The sequence below is a fragment of the Salmo salar genome, chromosome 09 (genome assembly GCF_965601325.2).
Source record: "Salmo salar chromosome 09, fSalSal1, whole genome shotgun sequence".
In the NCBI taxonomy this organism is placed as follows: Eukaryota; Metazoa; Chordata; class Actinopteri; order Salmoniformes; family Salmonidae; genus Salmo; species Salmo salar.
The window spans coordinates 19,712,065-19,724,459 of NC_138299.1; the positions used below are offsets into that span (position 1 = coordinate 19,712,065).

General features: G+C 43.2%; 1 protein-coding gene across 3 annotated transcripts in view; it reads left to right on the plus strand.

Annotated features, from left to right (window-relative positions):
- The window catches only part of LOC106610874 (coiled-coil domain-containing protein 9B), a 32,104-nt gene extending 19,821 nt beyond the window's left edge, over positions 1-12,283 (plus strand). For all 3 annotated transcript variants that reach the window (XM_014210519.3, XM_014210521.3, XM_014210522.3), the window contains 7 exons: positions 4,218-4,267; positions 4,383-4,433; positions 4,562-4,658; positions 5,313-5,346; positions 6,025-6,742; positions 6,846-6,928; positions 7,367-12,283. In XM_014210519.3, the coding sequence (XP_014065994.2) occupies positions 4,218-4,267; positions 4,383-4,433; positions 4,562-4,658; positions 5,313-5,346; positions 6,025-6,742; positions 6,846-6,928; positions 7,367-7,393 (1,060 nt within the window). In that variant the 3' untranslated portion in view covers positions 7,394-12,283. The remainder of the gene's footprint in view (positions 1-4,217; positions 4,268-4,382; positions 4,434-4,561; positions 4,659-5,312; positions 5,347-6,024; positions 6,743-6,845; positions 6,929-7,366) is intronic.
- The last annotated feature ends 112 nt before the right edge of the window (positions 12,284-12,395 follow it).

Sequence of the window (12,395 nt, forward strand, 5' to 3'; positions counted from 1 at the left end):
TTGAAAGGGAAAAGATGCCCTCTTAAGATATTTATCATGTAGTACTCAAACTACCTTCTCCCTAGTACTCTAACCTCCATCTCCTTTGGTTAGCTATTTTAGACATTGGGCGCTTCCACTAGAAGTTGACCTGTGGTTTGTAATAAGCTGAAAGGCAATGTGATGGAACCAGGGAGAAGTAGAGTTGACCTTACTGACTCAACTTTGGTACACATCTTGATAAACCTAGGCCAGTTTAGGCTTAATAGGGAGTTTGTCCACCCTTTGCTGCAATAACAGCTTTCACTCTTCTGGGAAGGCTTTCCACTAGATGGTGGAACATTGCTGCGGGGACTTGCTTCCATTCAGCCACAAGTGCATTAGTGAGGTCGGGCACTGGGCGATTAGGCCTGGCTCGCAGTCGGTGTTCCAATTCATCCCAAAGGTGTTCGATGGTGTTGAGGTCAGGGCTCTGTGCAGGCTGGTCAAGTTATTCCACACCGATCTCTACAAACCATTTCTGTATGGTCCTCGCTTTGTGCATGGGGACATGTTCATGCTGAAACAGGAAAGGGCCTTACCCAAACTGTTGCCTCAAAGTTAGAAGCACAGAATCATCTAGAATGTCATTGTATGCTGTATCATTAAGATTTTCCTTCACTGGAACTAAGGGGCCTAGCCCGAACCATTTACTCATTTTACATTTACGTCATTTAGCAGACGCTCTTATCCAGAGTGACTTACAAATTGGTGCATTCACCTTATGATATCCAGTGGAACAACCACTTTACAATAGTACATCTATATCTTTTTAAGGGGGGGGGGTTAGAAGGATTACTTAATCCTATCCCAGGTATTCCTTAAAGAGGTGGGGTTTCAGGTGTCTCCGGAAGGTGGTGATTGACTCCGCTGTCCTGGCTTCGTGAGGGAGCTTGTTCCACCATTGGGGTGCCAGAGCAGCGAACAGTTTTGACTGGGCTGAGCGGGAACTGTGCTCCCGCAGAGGTAGGGAGGCGAGCAGGCCAGAGGTGGATGAACGCAGTGCCCTTCTTTGGGTGTAGGGACTGATCAGAGCCTGAAGGTACGGAGGTGCCGTTCCCCTCACAGCTCCGTAGGCAAGCACCATGGTCTTGTAGCAGATGCGAGCTTCAACTGGAAGCCAGTGGAGTGTGCGGAGGAGCGGGGTGACGTGAGAGAACTTGGGAAGGTTGAACACCAGACGGGCTGAGGCGTTCTGGATGAGTTGTAGGGGTTTAATGGCACAGGCAGGGAGCCCCGCCAACAGCGAGTTGCAGTAATCCAGACGGGAGATGACAAGTGCCTGGATTAGGACCTGCACCGCTTTCTGTGTGAGGCAGGGTCGTACTCTGCGAATGTTGTAGAGCATGAACCTACAGGATCGGGTCACCGCCTTGATGTTAGCGGAGAACGACAGGGTGTTGTCCAGGGTCACGCCAAGGCTCTTAGCACTCTGGGATGAGGGCACAATTGAGTTGTCAACCGTGATGGCGAGATCATGGAACGGGCAGTCCTTCCCCGGGAGGAAGAGCAGCTCTGTCTTGCCGAGGTTCAGCTTGAGGTGGTGATCCGTCATCCACACTGATATGTCTGCCAGACATGCAGAGATGCGATTCGCCACCTGGTTATCAGAAGGGGGAAAGGAGAAGATTAATTGCGTGTCGTCTGTGTAGCAATGATAGGAGAGACCATGTGAGAATATGACAGCGCCAAGTGACTTGGTGTATAGCGAGAATAGGAGAGGGCCTAGAATTGAGCCCTGGGGGACACCAGTGGTGAGAGCACGTGGTGCGGCGACGGATTCTCGCCACGCCACCTGGTAGGAGCAACCTGTCAGGTAGGATGCAATCCAAGAGTGAGCCGCGCCGGAGATGCCCAACTCGGAGAGGGTGGAGAGGAGGATCTGATGGTTCACAGCATCAAAGGCAGCAGATAGGTCTAGAAGGATGAGAGCAGAGGAGCGAGAGTTAGCTTTAGCAGTGCGGAGAGCCTCCGTGACACAGAAGAGCAGTCTCAGTTGAATGACCAGTCTTGAAACCTGACTGATTTGGATCAAGAAGGTCATTCTGAGAGAGAGATAGCAAGAGAGCTGGCCAAGGACGGCACGCTCAAGAGTTTTGGAGAGAAAAGAAAGAAGGGATACTGGTCTGTAGTTGTTGACATCGGAGGGATCGAGTGTAGGTTGTTTGAGAAGGGGTGCAACTCTCGCTCTCTTGAAGACGGGAGGGACGTAGCCAGCGGTCAAGGATGAGTTGATGAGCGAGGTGAGGTAAGGGAGAAGGTCTCCGGAAATGGTCTGGAGAAGAAAGGAGGGGATAGGGTCAAGCGGGCAGGTTGTTGGGCGGCCGGCCGTCACAAGTCGCAAGATTTCATCTGGAGAGAGAGGGGAGAAAGAGGTCAAAGCATAGGGTAAGGCAATGTGAGCAGGACCAGCGGTGTCGTTTGACTTAACAAACGAGGATCGGATGTCGTCAACCTTCTTTTCAAAATGGTTGACGAAGTCATCCGCAGAGAGGGAGGGGGGGAGGGGGAGGAGGATTCAGGAGGGAGGAGAAGGTGGCAAAGAGCTTCCTAGTGTTAGAGGCAGATGCTTGGAATTTAGAGTGGTAGAAAGTAGCTTTAGCAGCAGAAACAGAGGAAGAAAATGTGGAGAGGAGGGAGTGAAAAGATGCCAGGTCCGCAGGGAGGCTAGTTTTCCTCCATTTCCGCTCGGCTGCCCGGAGCCCTGTTCTGTGAGCTCGCAATGAGTCGTCAAGCCATGGAGCAGGAGGGGAGGATAGGGGACATAGAGAGTCAAAGGATGCAGAAAGGGAGGAGAGGAGGGTTGAGGAGGCAGAATCAGGAGATTGGTTGGAGAAGAATTGAGCAATTTTAACCAAATGTTAAAGTTGGCACTGCATTCGGGCAGGTAGTGTTCTCCTGGCATCCGCCAAACCCAGATTTGTCTATCAGACTGCCAGATGAAGTGTGATTCATCACTCCAGAGAACGAGTTTCCACTGCTCCAGAGTCCAATGGCGGCGAGTTTTACACCACTCCAGCCGACGCTTGGCATTGCGCATGGTGATCTTAGGCTTTTGTGCTGCTGCTTGGCCATGGAAACCCATTTCATGAAGCTCCTAACGAACAGTTCTTGTGGTGACGTTGCTTCCAGTGGCAGTTTGGAACTCGGTGGTGAGCAACCGAGGACAGACGATTTTTACGAGCTACAGCACTCGGCGTCCCGTTCTGTGAGCTTGTGTGGCCTATCACTTTGCGGCTGAGCCGTTGTTGTTCTTAGACATTTCCACTTCACAATAACAGCACTTACAGTTGACCAGGGCAGCTCTAGCAGGGTGGACATTTGACGAACTGACTTGTTGGAAAGGTGGCATCCTTTGAGGGTGCCACGTTGAAAGTCAGTGAGCTCTTCATAAGGCCATTTCTTCTGCCAATGTTTGTCTATGGAGATTGCATGGAGGTGTGCTCAGTTTTATACACCTGTCAGCAACGTGGCTGAAACAGCCGAATCCACTAATTTCAAGGGTTGTCTACATACTTTTGTATATAGTGTATAACCTACATTATTTGATTTTGAAACCCACTATTTGGCTATGTATTGAGGCACTATCCTTTCAGACAGTGTCATCCTTACTACCAGGAAAAGAAAAATGAACACCCCCTTCTTTTTCTGTTGTTTGTTAGGTTTTAAACACAGCTGATGTGCTGTGAGTGGCTGGATAAATAAAAGTACTGTTTAGAAGAAAGAAGCATCTAACTTTAAAGAGAGGAGAGAACAGGAGACTATTTTTAGCTGGGGTTGGGATGCCTTTCCTTTTTTGGCATGGTTTAAAAAAGGCCCCAGAGACTAAATAGAGCAAGAAAATTATTTTTTTGATTCAGCAGCTTAGATGTTCTCAATGAATGAGGAGTGTAGAAGCATGACTTCAAGATACCATACTCATCTTTGTACAATGTGTCATTCTATCTCTGAGCTCAGAACATAATGATACAGGGAAATGAATATGGCAGTAAATTGTTAGGTTAGTGGAACAATACGGATATTCAAGAATGTCCAAATGCATGGGACCCTTCATGAACCCTGGCATGAAAGAGTTTGCCTGTTTACTTTTTAACACCAAAACCATGGCTTCATTATCTGGCAGTTCTTCTGTTGATGGAACATCCTGGCTGTGTATTTGGTTTTAGTTCTTTTACTGTAAACGAAATGTCTCTATTTAGGTTTTCAGATAAATCTCCTGAGGAGAGAGTACAGGGGCCTCCAGATAGAGGTGAGAAATTCACTCTGGAATAAATTGGAAACATTCTTGTCAACTCAAACGCTGAGGAATAGTCAGACCGTAATCAAGTGATACCCATTAATTGTTGAACTTGTTTCATTTCAAGGAGGAAAAAATGCAAGGAGAGGTTACCCCAAATCAAATGCTCAGTCACGGGGTGAGTTGGAATGCTGAAAAACTGTGCACCAGCAGCTGAATCAGTTCAACATCACTGTTGAAGTTCTAAGTACGTGCTACTTACTGATGGATGAACTATTCTGATGTTTCTCTTGTTTGTATCGACAGTTCAGCAACCACGGGGCAGAGACAAGGGGGTTAAAAAAGTGCCAGTGGTCAGCAGTAAAGCCAAGGGCAAGGATCGGCTGACTGGGAGGGCCAGGAGGTGAGTAGCAGCAGATTTAAATTGTAGTAGCAGCCCGTGTTGAGTGAAGGAAACCACATACATACAGTAGCCTGGCCCTATGCAAAACACACTGGGGCTTACTCTAAAGAGCACAACATTTGTCAAATGATAAAAAACATTCACTTTTTCACACAGTTTTATTTTAAAAAGCCAACTGTTCCAGCGTTTTATACTGTAGCCATTCGTGAGGCTAGAATGCTTTTAGTCTGTTAGCAGTGCTTGAGAGGCAGGTGTTGGTGGCTGTGCAGTTCTCTGAGATTGAGCTAGCCATGGGAAAGAGCAGTCAGGTCTGTCCAGACAGTGGTCCCTGGCCTCAGTTGCCTGTTATTAGGCTTTGCTGCTGGTGCAAATGGGAAAAGAGCAGCGTGTGAAGAGAACTGCTGAGACCAGCCTAGAGCATCTCTCAGGATGTGCAGAGACGATGATTAAACACACAAGTGTGTAAGAGGACCTATCATCCTTCTCCATTTCCTTCTTGTCTCACTCACACGCTATATTTCTCTATCTGTGATACCATACAGAACAGAAATAGTGTTTTTTCTAAGTGCCAAAGCATTCTTTGTTACCAGGATACTGAAGTACATAGACCACTCATTCTGAATGCTTCTAATCATAAACCTTTTAACATTTCAGATGGGATGCCAGTGAGGATGGGGATGATTTGCAGGTGGGGTTTAAACTGAATACTTTGCTTTGATGTACACTGAACAAAATATAAATGCAATATATACTGTAAAGTGTTAGTCCCATGTTTCATGAGCGGAGAAAAAAAAAAATCACAAATGTTCCATATGCACAAAAAGCTTATTTCTCTTACATTTTGTGCACACATTTGTTTACATCCCTGTTGGTGAGCATTTTTCCTTTGCCAAGATAATCGCTCCACCTGACAGGTGTGGCATATCAAGAAGCTGATTAACACATGATCATTACACAGGTGCACCTTGTGCTGGGGGACAATAAAAGGCCACTATAAAAGTTCAGTTTTGTCACACAACACAATGCCACAGATGTCTCAAGTTTTGACGGTGTGTGCAATTGGCATGCTGACTGCAGGAATGTCCACCAGAGCTGTTGCCAGATAATTGAATGTTAATTTCTCTACCATAAGCTGCCTCCGACGTTGTTTTAGAGAATTTGGCAGTTCGTCCAACCGGCCTCATAACCGTAGACTACGTGTGCTGAGGAGTATTTCTGTCTGTAATAAAGACATTTTGTAGCTCAGTAAATCTTTAAAATTGTATGTTGCGTTTTTATATTTTTGTTCTGTATAGCTCTGTGCTTTGATGAAGAATGGCTGTGCTTGGGCTCATATTACCAATGGAATTTGTTTTTGGTTCTTTAGGCCTCCGAGACAAGTTTGGAGGAATTCTTAGAAGAGCTTGATGCTTTGGTTGGGCCTGACGTAGACGACTCCACTGCAGAAACTCCAGAGGTCAAATATGTTTACCTCAAAATTGAGTCTTTCCTGACCCCGGATGTGGTGAAGACCGAGGAGGTGAGTGGACCCGTCAGTCCTGCCCTGGACCAAGCCGACTGGCTTCAAGCCCCAGCCGACACCTCAGAGGAGGGTACACCCAGACAGAAGGCTGAGGAATTGTCCCCTCGAGCTGCAGAGAAGAAAGTCCGCTTCTCGGTGGAGCTCATCAAGGGGCCCGGGGCCTATGAGAAGCCCAGTACGGGAGCCCAGAACTCTGCCCGCTCAGAAACCAAGGGAGCCAGCACTTTAAAAGTGTCCTCCCCCAGGAAAAACAGCCATGAGGTGGAGGAGCCGAAGCAGGCCCCCGAGGGCCCTCAGAAGGATGCTGGTAATGCCCTGGACCAGGGTAATAAACCTGCTGAAGCTGTCCAGTCACAAAGCTCATCGGATGGGCAGACACCGGGGCAGGAGAGCTCTGAGCTTCCCGATTCCTCCAAAACAGAGTGTGCTGAAAGCGGCCATGACAGTGTGCCCACCCCTGTTTTTCCCACTTCACACAGCAATGTCAAAGACGCTGCCCCTCCACAGGAGAATGCTGTCCAGCCTTTAGAACACGCTAAGAGCAATAGCAATAGAAATACAGGTAGGCTATGGTTTTGTTCATGGATGCTCCCTGTCAAATAGGTACAGTGAATAGCTATCACTATGATGTAACGTTTAAAAAAAAAAATGGGTTCCCTTCACAGAGGAACTGATTGACTCTAGTCTGTCTGTTCTGAGGCTGGAGTCAGGAGAGACTCACCCAACCCACACCACCAGCACTGACAAGGTCAGTACAGACTGAGAGGATGAAACTGGGATGGTTGGATGGTTGGATGGATGGATGGATGGATGGATGGATGGATGGATGGATGGATGACTCATCTGCATTGTAGTCTGGACTGAGAGAGGGAGCGAATGAGAAAGAAACTGGATGGATAGAGAGATAAGTGTGTATGATTCATCAGGGCTGCAAAATGTGGATATTTGATTGCTGCATGAGTGTATTCACTATGCTCTTCTGTAGTGTTCAAGTGGATTTAAAATAGCTTAGAGACAATGCATATTCAGATTCCAGCTCTTACCACTGTAGCATGGTGCATTACCAACCACTTGTGCAAAAATAAGTACTGTATGCCTACCATTGAGTAAAAACAATAATGTACTTACTTACACTTATTTAAAAATTCACATTGTTTAACACCTTTTTCATTGTTTTTTTTCATAGGCAAGAGAAAATGGGAAGATTGTTTGAAGGACTTTCAACGTTTATATGAATTGGTCGATATGTAAAACCAAAATATGCGTAAGTAGAGAATTTACCGTAAGCCTTTTAGTTTAAAGTGGAACTCACAGCACTTTAACTACTTTGCAGATATGAAACAAACAGACAATCATAATATCAGTGAAAAATATCACATTCCCAGTTCATGCTACAAAACCAACTTTTTATAAGAGGTTTTTAAAATAGGTTCTATTTGACAAAAAATTCCATCACGTAGAGTAAGACATTGTTGTCAGAATAGATGGATGCAGTTCAATGCATGATTCATATAATTCACCAATACATTTCATGGTATTCCAAAACATATTGTTATCAGCTTGTAAATCACAGCTGTCCTGGTATATTGTTTGCTGCCTCTGTTCGGGATGCACTGTTTCAGTTTCAATGACTCAATATTTTGTCCAAAATATTGACAAATATAATTTAAACTCGGGATGTCAATACAATAGTGATGGACATTCAGAGTATTTTCTGTGAGTTGGCTAATTTGGCTCCGTTCACTTAAAAGAGCTGGCTCATTTGGCTCTGAAACGGCTCTTTGTTCCAACTGCATAAAAATGGACCTTGAACCATGATTTTTAGAACCAACCTCCAATGTCAAGCCCAAAAAGTAGGCTACCATTATATCAGATCGGGAAATTCGGATTCAAATACATTTTTACCTGGCCAAATTTATTAGATTATTATTAGTTTAAGCACTGCAAAAATGAGTGTGGACCCGAATGTATGCATAGTATTTGTATAGTAGCAGTATGCAAATCAGGAAGCCAAATTAACATCTCTTTCAACAATGCAATTCGGTTCCCGATGTTCACCAAAAAGTTATGTTCAAGCTAACGACCCATCACTACAATCAAACTAGCAAGGGCAATGATCACAAGTCAGTCATAACGTGGCTAATAGGCTAGCGTATTCATTTATGTAACAAGCTAAAAACACTGAGCCAAATGAGCTAGCTGCTGGGAGGATGTCATTTTTCGGTGGCAACAGCTAGAGATGAATTTGGTTAGCTAGCAAGAGATGTGAATCGCTTGGCTAGCTATGCTGAACTTGAACGACCGTTACACACAGTTAGCATGCAGATCTCTTAGTTGTCAATCAAATGTATTTGGCATCAATCAAATGGGCGGGCAGGCAGTTCCCATTCAGTTGTCAAAACGTAGATTGGGACAAGCATGCATTGGCAGGCAAGCTGCAGAAGAGTTAGCAGGCTACTTATTCTCCATTGTTTCAGTGCAATTTTGAGGGCCAACCACAAGCTGAAAATGTTTGAGAGGGTGCTTGCCTCGTTAGATTTGAAATCATCTAGCTCTGGCTAACATTAGTTGTTGATTTTAGGGAGTGATAATCTACCTGTTCTTGGTTGTTTGATCAATAGGACTGTAAGGTTCACAAATGTAAGAGGACTCCCGTGGGGTTAACATATTTGCAGAAATCAATTTTCAGGTGTATTTTGTGGCTTTTGGAGAATGCTTTCTAATGGTTTAAAGTCACGCTGTTGCTACTGCCTGTAAACACACAGTCCAGTTCATAGTGAATGATGACAGGGTCTACTGCCTGTAAACACACAGTCCAGTTCATAGTGAAAGATGTCAGGTCCATGTGGCAAATGGCTTATTTGCATATAGGCCTACTGTGTAGAATCCGGGTCTGGACAGGACAGGACTGACACGTTTTTAATGAGGTTTTATTTACTGCAGTGTCTATTAATTGTCCAAATGCAGGGCTGCTTTCCCCACTATATATTGCTATAGAATTTTCACAAATGCCTTACTCTACATAATTTCCAAACATTCTATGAAAGTAGGAAAATAACCATATTTTAGTGCTCGCTTGTCAGAAAATGCTGTCAGTTCCACTTTAATAGCACATTTGCTTCCAATAGCTCTTTGAAGATGTCCTGTGCCTAGTTGGCCAAGGTGAGACTAGCATCCACAATGTTCTTTCATTTGAAACGATGCTAGTTGCTCACAGTGGGAAAAGGAAACTATAAATGTTGAGATTAAGTCATTTTGAGAATTTTGTCTGCTTGAAAATACTTACAAGCACTTTATTCTTTGAGGTATGAGTATTGACACGTCATAGATTATGTAAGTGTGCTATTTGAATGGCAAACTTATGTTGAATGGCTGTCTTTGTTTACGTTTGAAGTATTATTTCAAGATACCAGTCCTAATGCTTGTATTAGTTCAGTTCCTAAGGATGTCTAACCTACATGACCTGAACAGGCCCTGCGTTTAAACTTCACCCGCCGCAAGTGATTGTCAATCAAATTACCTGGTGTTGTTGTCAATCTTTGCCTTAGCAGTAGGCCTAATTTGAATGATGAAATATAATTAGCATTATATGCTAATGGTTATACTGTACACTGGCTGTATTTACAGTGCCGTGAAAAAGTATTTGTCACCTTATACTCCATAAATTGTTGTGCCACCTTTAGCTGCAATGAGCTGCACATATTTCTGTGTCTGAATGTTATCGATCTTTAACCAAAACCTAATATTAGATAAAGGGAACCTGCGTTTACAAATAACAAAAAAATATGCAGTGTATATACTAATTTTATTTATTTAATTAACAAAGTTATGCAACACCCAATTCCCCTGTGTGAAAAAGTAATTGCCCCATATACTCAATAACTGGTTGTTCCACCTTTAGCTGCAATGACTCCAACCCCACACTTCCTGTAGTTGTTGATCAGTCTCTCACGTCACTGTGGAGGAATTTTGTCCCAGTCTTGCATGTAGTACTGCTTTAACTCAGTGACATTTGTGGGTTTTAAGCATGAACTGCTCGTTTCAAGTCCTGCCACAACACTTCAATTGGGATTAGGTCTGGACTTTAACTAGGCCATTCCAAAACTTCAAATGTGTTGCTTTCTAGCCATTTTCATGTCGACTTGATTGTGTGTTTTGGGTCATTGTTTTGCTGCGCTTAAGCTTCAACTCAGACGGATGGCCTGACATTCTCCAGTAGAATTCTGATACAGAGTAGAATTCATGGTTCCTTCTATTAAGGCAAGTCGTCCAGGTCCTGAGGCAGAAAAACATCCCCCAACCATCACACTACCACCACCATGCTTCAGCGTTGGTATGAGGATCTTACTGTGGAATGCAGTGGTTGGTTTTCACCAGACATAATGTGACCCATGTCGTCCAAAAAGTTGAATCAAGTTTGCCAAAAGGCACCTGAAAACACCTGGATGATAATCAAGACTTTTGGAAGAATGTTCTATGGACAGATGATTCAAAAGTATAACTTTTTGCACACTGAGTTACAGCAGTTTTGCATTGAAGAGTGGGCCAAAATTCCTTCACAGCGACGTGAGAGACTGACCAACAACTACAGGAAGTGTTGGGTTGTAGTCATCGCAGCTAAAGGTGGAACAACCAGTTAGAGTATAAGGGGGCAATTACTTTTCCACACAGGGGCATTGGGTGTTGCATGTTTAGAAAATAAATAAAATAAGTATGTAATTGTTATTTGTTCACTCAGGTTCCATTTGTCTAATATTAGGTTTTGAAGATCTGATAACATTCAGTATCAAAAATATACTGAAGTAGAGAACATTAAAAAGAGGGCAAATCCTTTTCATGGCACTGTATCTAACTTTTCTTATTATCAATTAAGTAGAAAGCTCCGACCATTGCACTTATCTGTTGATATGATAGCTCATTCATTCATACAGTAGTTTACGGCTTGGTTTGGTGAAACCAGTTACATGAAGTAAAAGTCAATTCAAGTGCATTATTTAAGTGTGGGATTACTATGTAATATAAAGTTCAGTATACATTTTATGCTATTTTCAAATGCAAATCGTATTGGCAAAAAAGTTCAAATGTAGCTGAAATGCTAGAAGGTTCCTTCATCAATGATGGTTGTTAATTGTTGCATCGTTTTTCTTCAAAGAAAATGTAGGAACTATTTCCCGTTTAGAGTGATGTGGTATTAACGAACGGTCAATGTTGATTTTATTTCTTTCTCTCCATTGGATTGTCAAGTACTATTTGCTGGAGTGTAAACTCTTACTTGTTGACATTAGCGGATGGATTGCTTTATTTAAAGTAGGGAAAAGGTCATTATTAATTTCCCTTTGTCGTTTTATCTTACTTTGATAGACTGACAACAAAATATGACTGAGCGCCTTACCGTGTAATAAATAGTAAGTGTATTAATGAAACACTTTCATTCTTCTTTTTAGAGTACTTCTTTATGCAATTCAGTGTACAGCACATGTTGCAGAACATGGTATTAAAAGCACATTGCCATAACCAAGACAATTTACAGGAGCAAGTTGAGGTTCTTTCGATTTGTTATGAAAAGGAGCTGTGGAGGTGAAAAATAAAGAGTGAAATTGAGAGCTAACAGAATTGAAGTTATTTGTTGGGAGAAAACAGAAGTGATCTAATTGATCCTGGAAGAGGGAGAAAGGGAGAGAGTTGAACGTAGGGAGGTTTTTTGTGCGAAGTAGTGGAATTGACTTCAACCGTGTGACTGTAGTGGAAAACGTACTTCTCTTCAGTGCCTGTTCGATTTTAGATAAGGGTTACAGTTTGTTTGTTTGGTAAGTGTATTTATTGCTTGACATTTACGTTATCACCAAGCCTTGCCTAATGACACTTGAACATTTTAGAAATGATTGTCTGCCATATTACTGCTCCTTTCAACATTAATGTGTATCACTGTGAGCCCTGTGCTCCAAGGACTCTCACAGGATGTGTGAAGAATTCAAAAAAACGTGTCCATCAAGCTTTTTTACAGTCAAATTTCTTCTTTGTTTTGTATTAACTTGAGTGCAAATTCCATGATTGTAAAACAGTTGTACGTTAGCATACAGCACAATAAAAAAAGTACCCCCAGTTTCAGATTCTGTCTTGCTCTTTCTGTCATGCTTTACACAGAGGTGCACAACTGCACAAAAAATATGATATTTTGCCCCCTAACCCTGACCTATACAAACAGCATGAAAATA